Source organism: Amblyraja radiata, chromosome 9 (genome assembly GCF_010909765.2).
Source record: "Amblyraja radiata isolate CabotCenter1 chromosome 9, sAmbRad1.1.pri, whole genome shotgun sequence".
Taxonomy (NCBI): domain Eukaryota; kingdom Metazoa; phylum Chordata; class Chondrichthyes; order Rajiformes; family Rajidae; genus Amblyraja; species Amblyraja radiata.
In genome coordinates, this window is record NC_045964.1 from 14,387,109 (window position 1) to 14,402,875 (window position 15,767).

The 15,767-nt window shown below is 41.3% G+C and overlaps 2 protein-coding genes across 5 annotated transcripts in view; both read right to left on the bottom strand.

The window, feature by feature from the left end:
* The window catches only part of cdan1 (codanin 1), a 74,176-nt gene extending 73,978 nt beyond the window's left edge, over window positions 1–198 (bottom strand). The window contains exon 1 of the mRNA XM_033027796.1: window positions 101–198. Within this exon, the coding sequence (XP_032883687.1) occupies window positions 101–184 (84 nt within the window). The 5' untranslated portion in view covers window positions 185–198. The remainder of the gene's footprint in view (window positions 1–100) is intronic.
* Window positions 199–13,773: 13,575 nt separating this feature from the next.
* ttbk2 (tau tubulin kinase 2) overlaps window positions 13,774–15,767 on the bottom strand; it is a 202,463-nt gene continuing 200,469 nt past the window's right edge. For all 4 annotated transcript variants that reach the window (XM_033026748.1, XM_033026749.1, XM_033026746.1 and 1 more), the window contains one exon: window positions 13,774–14,527. In XM_033026748.1, the coding sequence (XP_032882639.1) occupies window positions 14,050–14,527 (478 nt within the window). In that variant the 3' untranslated portion in view covers window positions 13,774–14,049. The remainder of the gene's footprint in view (window positions 14,528–15,767) is intronic.

A 15,767-nucleotide genomic window follows, 5' to 3' on the forward strand; every position in this document is an offset into this window, starting at 1 on the left:
CGAGGCGGCGGCGGCGGCGGGACAAGACGATCGCCCCACCAGGTGGGGGGGGGGGGAGGGGAGGGGAGGAGAGTGGCCGCTTTCCCGACGTCCCCATTACCTGGTCAGGCGGCCGCAGCCAGAGCAGCGTCTCGGTCACCGCCAGCTCTCCCCGCAACAGCAGCTCCAGCACCGCGGCCGCCATCACCCGGCGCGCTCCCGCCCCGCCCACGTCACCGGGCGCGCCCCCGCCCCTCCGTACTAGCCCCTCGGCCCCGCGCCTCCGTACTAGCCCCTCGGCCCCGCGCCTCCGTACTAGCCCCTACTAACGCCACTCGGCCCGCTACTCCTTACTAGCCACGGAGCTAACGCCACGCAGCCGTGCCGCTCCATTCATCTCCCTCAGCCCCGCAGATTGAAAGCTGTCACTGAATCGTGTCCTTTTCTGCCTTAGCCGTGCATTTCCAAACCCTGATCACACTGCAACAACATTTTATCATGAGCATCTAAATACTCAGAAACCTTTATAATGTAGTCTAAGATCTTACAAACCACTAAAGCCAGGCTAAATATCACGACTAATGCCTCCACAATCTCGAAAGCTACATCTTCCAGAACCCTGGGGTGCAGTCCGCCTTCAAACCTTTCTGCTTCCCAAGCATCGTTTCCTTAGTGTTATTTCCCAGAGCTATAGCGGCTCTGAACCGGCCCTGCTAAGTCAGTGCCCCCCATCCCCCCTGGACTGTCTCCCTCAGATGGTCACGTCGCACAGTTTATTTTTTTTAATTTTCTTTACATCGGTTGGAAGCTGCATACCAAATCTCGTCGCACTCATGTGTAATGACAATAAAATATATTATTATTTTTATTATTAGTCACTCCACTAACTTTCACCCGACTCTCTTGAATTTCAGGCACATTGCTGATGTCTTCCACTGTGAAGACTGATGCAAAAAAAGCTTATTCAATTCCTCTGCCATATCTTTATTCCCCATTAGCACTCCTCCAGCATAATTTTCCAGTGATCCAATGTCGACTCTTGCCTCTTTTGTTACTCTTTATATATCTTAAGAAACGTTTGCTACCCTCTTTTATATTATTGGCTAGCTTACTTTCATATTTTCTCCACGTATTACCTTCTTAGTTACCTTCCGTTGTTTTTTTTAAAAGCTTCCTAATTTCAGGAACCCAGCGACTAGCAGCATCTGCACCTTGGAGGCAAAGGTATGGTCAACATTTCAAGAGTTAAGAATAATTGCTGTATCAAACGACAGCAGAACAATGGTATTCTTACTTGCTGCAGGTTAACAGGCCCATGAATGCAATAATACAAATATATAATAATCAAAAATACAACAAATTATTAACTATGATACTAGGTATGACAAATAAATGGTATTGTATTGTCTAGGTAGCCATTATAGTGCAAAAACTGATGTCTGCAGTACAACCAAAGACGCAGGCTATGGAAGATCATAGTTGCTGAAGTTAGTTTGTATAGTGTTCAAGAGCCTAATAGTTGCCAGAAGAAACTGTTCTTGAACTCAGTGGTCGTGGTTCACAGGCTCCTCACAGGGTCATAGCAAAATGAGACTTGCGAGGATGGTGATGATCCTAGATTCGATGTGATAATATTGGCTGCCTATTTGTGGTAGCGCCTCATGGTGGGGAGATCAGCAACTGTGATGGGCTGGACAGGGCCTACCAATCCCTATGGTATCCTTCATTCCTGGGCGTTTGAATTGCCAAACCAGGGCATGGTGCAACCAGTCATTATTCTCTTTAGCATTCACCTATTGAAGTTTGCTAGAGTATTTGTCAACATACTGAATCTCCCCAATCTTCAAAGTAGAGATGTTGGTGAGCTGTCTTTGCGAGGACCAGGACAAATCTTCAGGGATATATTCACCCAGGAACTTGAAGCTATTGATTCTCTCCACCACGGTTCCATCGCTGAAGACATGTTCATGGATCCCTGGCGTTCCCCGCCTGAGACCTGATTCAGGGTCTCAACCCAAAACCTTTTCTATCCCTTTGCCTCCACAGATCCTGCTTGACCTGATGTGTTCCTCCAACTGCTTGTTTTTTTAATTTCTCCTCTTCCTGTTTCCTGATTCTTAGCTAGTTTTCTATCCATTTTGGCCCACCTTCCATCGTGATTATTATGGGTCACACATTATTAAATGTTACCTGACATACACTGTCCTCTGTATCTGTGAGGGAAACATGAACAGACCTCCCAAGGATAACCGAGACCCAGAGCAATGATACAAAAGTTGCAATAATGTACAGCGTTCAACACCTTCACAAAATATAACAACTATTTAAATTTCAGCTTGTTAAAACCTTCTTGATCAATATGTCTCAGCTGAACAAGAAAGACACAATTACTAGAGTTAGTTCTGGATAATATCTCAATCTATGTGGAGCAGGTATAAGGGGGCGAACATCAAGAAAACAGTTCTCATATCATAAGGTTTAAGATAGCTGTGGGAAAGGAGTCAAGCTACTCCAAGGTAAAAGTCAATTAGACAAAGGTCAATTTTAAAGTGGGGATGTTTCATTCACAATCTCCAGAACAAAGTATAGAGAAATTATAGCTAGAGCTTAGATCACCAGAAAGATGGGTAGTAAAATAGGGCAGTAAACAGTGCACAAGACAGACACTAAATTAATACTAGTGAAAACCAGTCTGATCGCAACGGTCAAAACTGAAGCTAAACAGGAGAGTGTGCATGAGGAAAAAAGCAGAGAAGTAAAAAGGGGTGAAAAACTCTATAGGCACGCAAACAGGAAAAAAGGATTGGAAAAAGAGAAATGATCAGGGAACAAACCAGAAATCGCCCATGGGGATGAATGATGTGGCGGAATTACTGCATGAGTGTTTTATACCAGCGTGCACCAAGCAAGCAATGCCTTTGGTAACTTGTCACCACCCTATCTATTTAGTATCTACTCGTTCTGCCTCAACAACGTTCAATGACTGTTTCCACCACTGTTCGCAGAAGAGTGTTACTTGGTTAAAAGAACACCTCTAATTATTATAAATTCCAGAGAATAAAGGTATGTAACAGACCCAGAAATTGATCTGGTAAATCTTTACTTCACACCTTCAATGACTGGTACATCCTTGTTTAGACTATCACAATAAGCTAGATGTGGGGTTACCAAGGACCTAAGGCACGCTTACTCTTGAACTCCCATCCCCAATAAAGGCTGACATACCATTTGCCTTCCTAACTATATCGACTGCACAATTCTGTGTACATGGATATCCAGGTCCCTTTTATCATCAGCATTACAAATCTCTCCCCTTTTAAAAAATGTTCAGTGTTTTTTTCTTAGGAAGACAAAGATGCTGGAGAAACTAAGCGGGTGAGTTTCTCCAGCATTTTTGTCTACCTTCGATTTTTCCAGCATCTGTAATTCTTTCTTAAACAGTTTTGTTCTTGATCAATGTGGATTGATAGAAAATTTCACATTTTATCATAATGTAGTACACCTGCCATTGTCGCCACTCATTAGTCATTCAGCCTAAATATATCCTCTTAAAACTTTATGGTTTAATTGTTTGTAATCTCAACTTCTTTCTCTGGTAACTTTTCAACAAGAAGCAATGAATAAAAGTAAAATAACCTGCTTCTACCATCTTTTGAGGAAGAGTGAAGTCTGAGTGAACTAGTGCACCATGCTACAGGGAACCTTTCAAGCTGGGGGAGGGAAAAGGACAGATGAATTAACAACACAAATGGAGTTATTTTCAATCTAATAGCCATTAATGAGATGTGGAGACACAGGAGACTGCTTATGCTGGAATCTTGAGTAAAAAAAAGGAACACAGTGGATCAGGCATCTTCCGTCAGGTTGCATTTTCAGTATGAAGGTTTCCGACCTGCATCTTTGATTTCTCTCCACAGATGCTGCTTGTCCCAGTATGTTCCTCCAGCAGCTTGTATTTTCCTTAGTTAATAGAATGTGGTTCTAAAGTATCTAAGCCTGAGAATTCCTGCACATCTAACCTTTAGAAAAGGGGAAAAATAGAAAAGGAAACTGGGCAACTTGATAGCAAAAAATGGGATGACAATTCACAGGCTGGATTTCAGTTCAGAGGCAGCACAATGGTGCAACTAGTAGAACTGCTGTCTCACAGCACCAGAAACACAACTACAATCTTGACTTTGGTGCTCTCGGTGTGGAGTTTGCATGTTCTGTGGATATGACCGCGTGGGGTTTCTCGGGGTGCTCTGGTTTCCTCCGTCTCACAGATGTGCGGGTTTGTAGGTCAATTGGCTTCTAAATTGTCCCAAGTGTGTAGAGAGTGGATGCAAAAGTGGGATAACAGAATTAGTGAAAATGACTGATGGTTGTTGTGGATTCAGTGGGCCAAAGGACCTGTTTCCATGCCACATTTTTCAATCAAAATGAGGAATCAGCTTGAATGCAGTATTGGGACAAAGGGGTTAAATACATTAGTAAGAATACCGAAACAGGCCCTTATGTCCACATTATCTGTGCGGAACAAGCCGAGACCAACCCTTATCTACCTGCATATAATCCATATCCCTCCATATCCATGTTCCAAAACTAAAGTCTTTTAAATGCCACTATCATATCTGCTTCAGCCACCACGGGCAACACATTCCAGGCACTCACCGCCCTGGATAAAAAACGTAACCCCCACATCTCATTGAAGCTTTGTCCATCTCACCTTAAAGCTATGCCCTCCACTATTTGATATTTCCATCCTGAAAAATAGGTTTTCCTCCTCTATCCCTTTCATAATTTTATATCCTTCTATCAGGTCCCCATGCAATCTCCAGCATTCAAGGGGGAAAAAATACCATGTCTAACTTCTCCCTGGAGCTAACACCCTAATCCAGGAAGCATTCTGTTAAACCTCCTTTGGACCCTTTTCAAAGCTTTCACACCTATCTTATAATGGTGCGATTAGAACTGCATACATTACTCAACATTGCTCCAACATATATATTGTCCATCCACCAGAACCCTGTCTTCTATCAGTAAATCAGTTCTGAATCCATAAAACCAAGTTGCTGTTAATCCCATGCATCTTAATCTGTATTAGCCTCCCATGGGGGACTTTATCAAATACCTTACTAAAATCCATGTCGACAACATCCACCACCATAATACCTACAACAATCACCTCCTCAAACCTTCAGTTATGTTGACCCACTCTTATTCAAATGGGAGTAAATTTTATCGCGAAGAATCCTCTCCAATAGTTTCCCTACCACTGACGTGAAACTCACCATTTTATTAATCATGGGTTCTCTCTACTTCCCCTCTTAAACAAAGGAACAGTCCTCCAGGACCTCACCTGTGACTAAAGAGATAAAAGATTTTTATCAAGACTCCAGCAATTTCCTCTCTTGTCTCTCCCAATAATCTGGGATTGATCCCATCAGGCCTTGGGGATTTATCCACCTTAATGCTCTTCAAGAGCCCCAATATCTCCTCCTTAATCTAAATTTTCCCTTGTATATTAATATTTTGCACACTGATCTCACTAGAATGAGGCAATTAGTAGTGCTTGGGATATAACATACATAATAGATGGGACATCTAGATTAAACAAATTACCAATAAGAGTAGAGGATGAGTGAATGGGCTATTTTTGATCAAGTGTTGCTGAATGAGAAAGGGGTAATTTAGTCAGTGTCATACAGCACGGAAACAAGTCAAGTGGCCCATCTCATTTATGCTGCCCAAGTGGCCAAGCAGTGCTAATCCCACCTGCCTGTACCAAGCCCACATCCCACCAAATCTTTCCTATCCATGTATTTTGAGGTGTCTTTCAAATGTCGCAATGGTACCCGTCTCTACCACTTCCTCTGGCAATTCTTTCCATATACGTACCACCCTCTGTGTGAAAAAGCTGCCACTCAGGTCCTTTTTTAAAAAAAAAATCCCCTCCCCCTTTCACCTTAAACCTATACCCTTTTGTTTTATATCCACCTACTCTGAGAAAAGACTGGTTATTCACCTTTTCTAATCCCTCATTTTTACCATCCACCCAATCTATCTATCCCCCCATAATTCAATATAAAGTCACTCATCGGCTATCCTCCAGGGAAAAAGACCCAGCCTATTCTTATAACTCAAGCCCTCCAGCCTTGGTAACATCCTTGCACATTTTTTTTTGCATCCTTTACAGTTCATATAGCAGGGCGACCAGACCCAGTACTCTAAATGTTGCCTTGCCAATGTTTTGTACAGCTGCATCATGACGACCCAAATACTGTACAATACCCTGACTGATAAAGGCAAGCTTGCCAAACATCTTCTTCACCACACCAGCAGTGTCAATACCTTCATGGAACTACATATATGCACCACGAGGTCTGTTTCACAACACTCCCCAGGGCCCTACTATATACTATGCAAGTTCTGTGCTGATTTGTCCTATAAAAATGCAATCTCACACATTTATCTGAATTAAACTCCCATTAGCCAGTCCTCTGCTCATTGGCCAAGTTGGTCAGGATCCTGCTGTAATCGTAGATAACATTCTTCATAGTCCACTGTACCACCAATTTTAGAGTCATCCACAGACTTACTAACCATGCTATTATATTCACATCCAAGTTATTAATATAAATTATAGTGAACCTAGTGGTACAATTGTTACATGTCTCCAGTCTGAAAAACAACACTGTACCACCACCTTATCTCCACGGTAAATACAAAATTACATGAGAGGACTATGGAATAAGGGTAAGCCAATATTCATAAACCTTAAGGGAATGGTGATAAGATAATTTTACATAAACAAAACTTTAAAGTGCAGAACTACATATCTAAACTCAAAGAAAGTAACATTAGTAAAGAAATCAGTATTGAAAGTAATAGAACTGAAAGCCAGTAAATGCCTAGACCCCAATAACCTGCATATTAAGGTTGTGAGGGAACTGGATAGAGAGATAATGGATGCACAGATGGGTGTCTGGCAGAATTCCAGATTGATTCCCTCATATTGGAAGTAGCAAGTGTTACACAACTATTTAAGAGATAAGCGAAGATAAAAACAAAAGACTGGTTGCAGGCATGGTATAATAGTACAATGAAAAAGATAATAATGGACAGAAATAATATAGATTTATGAATTGCAAATCACGCAAGGCAAATGTCACTTTTATTAAGGCTGAATTAAAATAACAGAAAAGGTCAAATCAATTGTGGTGTATTTAGAGTTTCAGAATACCTTCAATAAAGGTGCCCCACAAGAGGTCATTAAACAAAAAAATAAGATTGGGGTAGTGTAATGTGCAGATTAATTATTTGACTTAAATCACAAGAATATGAACAAACGGGTCATTTTCAGCTATGATCAATACAGTGCCAGAGGGATTGTGCTGGATCCCCTGCTTTCCACAATATGCATCCATAATTTGGATGAGAGAATCAAGTGTAATAGGTCGAGGTTTCTGTGATGAAACATCATTGGGTGACTCCATGACCAGCACATAGGGATTTAGGGATATAGATAGATGGCTTAAAAATAAATTGGCAAGGACTTAGCAAATGCAATACAGTGTTGAAAAAAGAGGTTTTCCTTGTGGTAGCAAAAAAAAAGTTTATTTAAACAGTGAGAGATGGAAAGTGGTGGTGTTCAGAAAGAGTTGGATGTCTTTTTACATAAGTCATCGATAAATATATAATTTTAAAAAAAGTGCTGGTACAACAAGCTAGAGTTCATTAGAGTGAATGGGGAGGGGGCTTAATTGAAGCAGAAGATACTGAGGGGTCTTCACGTGGATGAGAAACAATCTGGAACTTGTGTGCGGGGAGGGGTGGGGGATGGAAGAGGGCATCGTTTTAATAAAAGGGGTCACTGGTTTGATAGATTAGTTTTTTCACTCAGAATTTAGTCTTTTTGGAATTCTCCTCTAATAGTAGTGGAAATATTCTTTTATTTTAAAATAAATCTTTCCTCGAGAAAGGGGTGAAGGCTGCCACGGCAAGAAGGCAGAGTGAAGTTGAAGTTACAAACAATTAAGTCATGACCACGTTATTCAAACCGATCACATGGCATTTATAACAAGCATCTGCCTTAATTGCAAGAGATTTGAATAGGAGAAAGAAATGTATTACAGTAATTATACGTATCCCTGGTGAGAGAACACTGGAACATTTGTACTAGTCTCATTTCTCTCCCCAAGGAAGGATATACAGACAGTAGAGTGAGTGCAGCAAAGATTCACCAGATGGGGTCTAAGCGTGCTGTGAGAGGAGAGAATAAGCAGTCTAGGCTGATGGATGTGGCGGGTGAGTTTACGTTCCCATCGGCTAAGGAGTCTAGAACAGGGAGGTCATAGTCTAAACGCAAGGAGTTGACCATTCAGGACTGAGATGAGAAGAACTTTCTGCATCTAGAGGCTCACTTATGAAGCGTATTTAAGATAGTGCTTGGTGGATTTTTGAATATTTAAAAATTGAAGGGTAGTGATTAACACAGCAAATTGGAGGAAAAATATCAGCCATGGGTTGAATTGCTTAGTCCCATTGCTTTTGTGATGCAATAGACCTGGCCCTCTGTTCAAGGTGCCCACCTGCCAGATTAACGTTTTACCAGATTCACATTTAGATATACAATGATTGAATGTCAACCATCGCAGAGCTTCTTCCCAATAAGCTTTCCAGCATCAGTGAAGCATTTGTATGCACCATTTGAAACATGTTACACTTTTCACACATCATTTGAGAGGAAGATTATTTGGATGAAATTAGGCGCAGTTTGGTAATGTGGTTCATACCAAGTTAGAGACACAAGCAAGCCATCCAGCCTTCGAGCTTACTCTGCACTGAAGTTAGTTCATTTGATCTGCACTTCCATCTCTCTGCCTTTGACCTCTATCTTTGAAATACAAAATTATTTTAGTGCACAACTTAATACATTGTCGCATAAAAGGTATTAACATTTTTATTTCTGTTGACACCAACCTGTAAAAACAATCATCCAATCTTGTTTTGGATTCCATTTGAGCCCCAGACATCACAAACTTTCACAAGAGTTTTCACATTTTTATTCCTCGCTAAATGGAAAATGTGCTTCCTGATTTAATTCCTAAATGACATAAGTTCTAATTATAAGGCCATTTAAAAAAAAAATATGGATGTTCTTATTCCAGGAATTAAAAAAAGGTTATGTATATTTATCAAAGAGTTTTTTCTTTTGATTCCTGAACATTGAGCTCTGGGGGCTGAGTATACCTAGTCTTAGTAACCTTAGATATACAATGCATTGTTAAGTAAAGATCAAGTTGGAATCATATTCCGCTAGGGGGCAGTTTGCACCCTAGCAGCATGAACATTGACTTCTCCAATTTCCGTTAGCCCTTGCTGTCTCCTCCCCTCCTCAGCCCTCGGGCTCCTCTTCCTTTCTTCTCCCCCCACCCTAGATCAGTCTGAAGAAGGGTTTCAGCCCGATATGTTGCCTATTTCCTTCGCTCCATAGATGCTGCTGCACCCGCTGAGTTTCTCCAGCACTTTTGTCTACCTTCGATTTTCCAGCATCTGCAGTTCCTTCTTAAACATCATTGGAATCAGACAGTTTGTACAAGATTCAGTAGTCACTGATATTATGAAACCAAGTTTTTAATATCTGAATTGATCTATTCCTTTTTATTTGACGATTAAAAGTAAATTAAAATAGTGGCTTTATAATTAGATTTCCAATCCACAAATAAATGCCTTTCAAAACACAAATTAAATGAGAACTGTGCACACAAACTATGCATGTGTTGGTGTGGAGGGGGTCAATAAAAAAAATCAATCCATTATTTGTCAGCCTTTTTTATTGGAATACACAAGACAATATTTATATGTTGGCATGCTTAGTGAATATTTTATTTTACTGGTTTATAAAAATAAAATACAAAATAATTTTAGAACACAACATAAAACACTGTACAAGGCTTTGATATGATACAAATCAAAGAACTTAAATAATTACATCTTTATGTACACCCTACCTTCACACAATGCATGTCATTTGTTCATCTGCATATTTCTGCAGACCATGAAACCTGCCAGACCATTTCATACTCATTGTTGCTTTTGTAAAGTATTATGTTGATGCTAATTAGGGCTCCATAAAACAGATCACAACTTCTTGGCCAAGATAATCAAAAATAGCACAAAAGGCATTAAATCATTATTTCCAATCCTTTCACGTTGTGCAATGAAATTCAAAGTATCCAGCAAATTAGGTTTGGAAATACTATTATTTTAATTACGAAGACAATGAATAGAAACCACCACGTAAAACACCAAGCAATTTATTTTTCAGTTTAAGAGCTTAGAATCTTGCAGATACTTGACAATAGCAAAGCATTTTGTACCAGTATCTTTTCATATTACAAAGCCATGATGCCCATATCTTGAGCAATGCTGTTTATTTATGTACAAGGAAGGAAGTTTGATAGACCTGCATGGAGCCCAGTTTCCATTCACATTAAAATAAAATTATATGTGAATTAGATTTTACATTCCCAAGAGCAGTTGAACCATAAGCTCAGCTGGAGTAAAAGAAAAACTGTCACAGGAAATTGATGCCACAAAAAAGGGATAAAAAACTTCAGCACCTTGAATGCATTTGCTAGTGTCATGGCCAATTTAGGCTATCAGTGCACACAAGTTGTACGTAAAGCTCAGGGTAGCTAAAGTGGAAGGTTAGCAATTTGGTAACTCCTTGTCTCTTAATTATTAACATGAAATACAAAGTTTGAAATGACTTCAGATTAACTTTTAATTAATGCATGCATAAAGCTTTACTGTCTCATGTTTGAACATTACATTGATGTAAATTTACATGTTATATCATTAGCAGAACCTGGATTACTATTCTGACAACATGAGCAATAACATTAATCTAGTCTACAGGTTTAAAAGTGCAATTATTCCATTTTGAGGAGGTGCATGATGCTGCACCGTCTCTTTGAAACCAATGGAGGGGACGCTACTCCATCCTTGTTGCACCAACCTTCCCAAACCTGGTTCAAGCTGCCATAGTTCCCATTGCGGCTGCACTAGAGAACTTGTGTTTTTCTAAGACTCCCCCAAATTTCCCACCCCTATTAGATTTTTAATAAAAATCCCTGTTTTGAAAACAACTATGACAAACACTGTGAACTTCCTTTGGCAGAGAACTACATGATAAAAGCTAAGGGTAAGCACAGAAGTACTCTGTTCAAGATATAACAAACAAAAAAAAATACTTGCAGCTTTAAAATAAATCCACGTTGAAGGGTTAACAGTTGCACACTTACTCGGCAATCAGGATAAATAATAACTTAACATTATTTTTGTTTTTTTTGCCTTTACAGTTTAGTTACAGAAAAAGTGTAGTATTTATTCTACCACCTGATACAATTATAGGCCCTGTGGGATTAGTAGAGTAGACACCCCCTGCTGTTTCACACCTTGAAGTAGTTTCACTTTTCAGTTTTATCTTGAAGTGCAGGTTCCCCATCATCACACGATTTTTTTTTCATGCAGGGGAGAAACTGTAAAGTAACTAGCATTCAGGCATGCAAAAACAATCTATCAGCCCGTTTAATCCATATGAAATTAATAAATACATATTACCATGTGACATGCAGTTAACAGTACAAGATACAAACCATAAAACAGGGCTTCAATTTGTTTTAAAGCATTTAAACTGGTTGTTGAAAAGCTTAGAAATTTAAGTTACTTAGCATGTTACATCACAGATGGAAAATATTATACAATAAATAATTTAACTCCACTGGAAGTTAGCAAAAATTGACAATTGAAATGATTTCCATTTAACAATCAGGCTTCACATGACATTAGTCTTTTAGGAAACTTTTCTTCCTTAAACCAGAGATTCCTGCCTTGGCAGCAAAGTAATATATAGTCAAGATACATCAACATATTTTAGACAGGCACATGGTACTCAAACGCTGATTGGTAATAATTTATGCAAAATTATTGCGCATAAAATACTTTGTCTTAATGTACTTTTGCTGATCTATCACTAGCAAATTAACAGCATTATTTTTCCACCTCTTGATTATTTGTTTGCATGATGTCTGATATCACAGTGGTAGCAAGGAAAGTAAGTCAGTAAACATTTAAAGCAGGGCTTTCCCCATTTTGTTAGAAATAAGGAGTTACATCTGAATATTCTATTGAGCCAAGAGTGTGCTACTGGGACTGGATGCAAGAAAGGAAAACAATGAGGCTTACTGAACACTAATGTTACCCCACCTGCCCCCAGCATTCTACCCCACCCCCCATCCCAACACCTTCCTAACCCACCATCACCACCACATCACTATTCATGCCCACTTTCAAAGAACTAGTATTTTATATCCTTTACAGAGGTAATTCAAGATTTTGCCTTCTAATTCTATATGACAATTACATAAACAGGAAAACCACCTTACTCGTGTCAGATGTCAATATGCAATAAACATATGCACTGGTCTTTCAACTACTTTGATTTTAACTACTTTCTACGACTCTTGAATCAATTCAGTTGCTTAAATTAAATTTTATTTATATCTAAACACCCTGTACATTAAAAAAAAACCTCACAGTTAACATTTTCATAAAAAGATGGCAAAAACATTGGCGGTTGAAAATACTACAGCAGCCTTTCTTCAAATTATGATTCTCTGAGCTTTCCCTCAATTGAAAATGGCACAAGGACAGGTCAAGTTTTGGAGGAGGACACGGTATACAAGATAAAGATGGAAGTACTGGACTAGTATTTCCTACTCAAGTAGCTCAAGGCAGCAGAAGCCAAAATAAAATCTAGCAGCATGTTGCACAGAGATTCACCAACGTTCTGTGCAATAGATCAATTTTATACATAGCAGTACCTGCTCAAAATCACAAAGATCCTGTCCAGTAAAAGGTAGATGACAGCAGATATTTTAAAAGATGGGAGAACATGCAAGGGAGGGGAAGAGAGAGAGAAAGGTGTGTGGGGGGGGGAGAGAAAAAAAAGGGGGGGGGAGAGAGAGAAATGGAGAAAGAAAGGAAAGGGGAGGGAGATGGAAAGAAGGGGGGTAGAGAGAGAGAGAAAGAAAGAAGAGATAAAGAAAGAAAGAAGAGAGAAAGAAGGGGGGGAGAGAAAGAAAGGGGGGGAGAGAAAGAAAGGGGGGAGAGAAAGAAAGGGGGGAGAGAGAAAGAAAGGGGGAGAGAGAAAGAAGGGGGAACTAGAAAAAAATGGGGGGGAGAGAAAGAAGGGGTAGAGAAAGAAGGGGGGAGAGAAAGGGAGAAAGGGGGCGCAGAGAGAGAAAGGGGGGTGCAGAGAGAAAGGGGGCGCAGAGGGAGATAAAGGGGGCGCAGAGGGAGAAAAGGGGGCGCAGAGAGAGAGAGAAAAGGGGGCGCAGAGACAGAGAAAAGGGGGCGCAGAGAGAGAGAAAAGGGGGCGCAGAGAGAGAGAAAGGGGGCGCAGAGAGAGAGAAAGGGGGCGCAGAGAGAAAAGGGGGGCGCAGAGAGAAAAGGGGGGCGCAGAGAGAAAAAGGGGGCGCAGAGAGAAAAAGGGGGCGCAGAGTAGCTCAAGGCAGCAGAGAGAGAGAAAGGGGGTGCAGAGAGAGAGAAAGGGCGTGCAGAGAGCGAGAAAGGGTGTGCAGAGAGAGAGAAAGATGGGCGAGAGGGAAAGATGGGCGAGAGAGAGAGAAAGATGGGCGAGAGAGAGAGAAAGATGGGCACAGAGAGAGAAAGGGGAGAGAGGGGGAGGGTGGAGGGGAGAGAGAGAGAGAGAGAAAGAAAACAGACCAGGGGGGTAAGGAGAGAAAGAACGCAGCGGGGAGAGAGAGGACGCAGCGGGGAGGGAGCAGCTGGGGAGAGGGCAAGCGACGTGGGGAGAGAGAAAGCGATGTGGGGAGGGAGAAAGATGTGGAGAGAAAGAAAGATGTGGGGGAGAGAGGATTGGAGGGAGAGGGACAGGGAGAGAGCTTGGAGTTGGATAAAGATTACACCTGGGGACCTTTGGAGGGGGGGGGGGGTGGGAAGAGAGTGTCTGAGGATGGAGGAAAAGGAGAACTAATGGAGTGTTCCTGGTAGAAATTATTATCTGCTGAGTTTACTGGACATTTTACCATCTCTGCCGGAGCACTTTCCCTTTGTGGATTTGCTTTGACACAAGTGGTGAGGGCTCCCAGGCCCCTTCAAGCTATTTTTGCCCTGTTTACCACAACCATGCTCCTGCAAGAAGCTTCTCCGGGAGGGCGAGGACCCAGAGTAACTGGGAGGAGAGCGACTTCTGGCAAAATGTGGCGATGAGCTTCTCTGGTCCGTGTAGGGACGGCCGCGTGAAGGGGAAGAGCTGGCAGTGCGTGGCAGCGAGGAGCTTCGTGGTGAAGCGCTGGGACTTCGTCGTGGAATCACCGGGCTTTTGGGTGGAGTTTTAGGACTGCGTGGGGACTGTGGGCTTTTGGACTGTGGTGAGCTTCTGGTCTTTTGGGATCCATTTTGAAGGATTTGAGCCAGATGGGTTAGGAGATCAGAATCAGAGCTACCGCTTCCAACAACTCTGTATCGGCGTAATCTGGAATTAATACAGAAAATACACTTTAGAAGGTAGAGCACAAGACAAGTTGTTCCAAATATAGTTGTAAGCAGAATGTTGAGGTAGGACTGTGCACTTGGTTTGGTTAATACAGCATCTCACTAAGGCTGAGATATGAACTGTTGCACAATGGAACATGGCACCTTTAGAACGAGGTATAAAAAAAGTCCCCATTCTCCCCCACACCCTCCCCATTTGGACTTGCACCCATTTTCTTCCTACCCCTCCAGCAATATTCCTTCCTCTGGCTTCACAATTCGCATCTCTATCTGTATCTCACATCTTTTGTCTTTATCTGGCATTTGATCAACCAATCTGCCTATCAAAAATCCCTCTCACCTTTACCCACCTATCACTTGCCAGGCATTGCTACGCTCCTCCCTGCTTTCTCTGCACTGTCTGTTTTTAAAACCAGCATAGAAACATAGGTGCAGGAGTAGGCCATTCGGCCTTTCGAGCCAGCACCGCCATTCAATATGATCATGGCTGATTATCTAAAATCAGTACCCCGTTCCTGCTTTTTCCCCATATCCCTTGATTCCTTTAGCCCAAAGAGCTAAATCTAACTCTGTTTCGAAAACATCCAGTCAATTGGCCTCCACTGCCTTCTGTGGCAGAGAACTCCACAGATTCACAACTCTCTGGTTGATAAAATGTTTCCTCATCTCAGTCCTAAATTCCATTATACCCCTATTGTTAAACTGTGACCCCTGGTTCTGGACTCCCCCAACATCGGGAAAATTTTTCCTGCATCTAGCCTGTCCAATCCTTCAAGAATTTTATATGTTTCTATAAGTTTCCCGCTCATCCTTCTAAATTCCAGTGAATACAAGCTCAGTCGACCCATTCTTTCATCATATGTCACCTGCAAGTTCCTTGTTGTGTTCCATCCCTATTGTTGCATGGACACATTGAACAAACAGAATGAGTTCAAGGTTGAGCTGGCAATTTTCTCCCATGTCTTTGCTGATCGGCATTCCTTAATCAACACTGTTCAGAATGATATCTGCTAGGTATTCTGTTGCTAAAGATAGTGCCCTGCGAGTTGGCTGTTTACGCTACATAATATAGAAAAAATTGGAGCTTCATTGTGCTTTAGGAAGGGATAGTTTTGGAAGACAAGATATGACTGGAAGGCTTTCTTCATTGGGGCAAATGCAACATCAACAATCTTTTTTTATCCAGGTCGATGGAAACACAATGGGGAAGTGGAATTGTA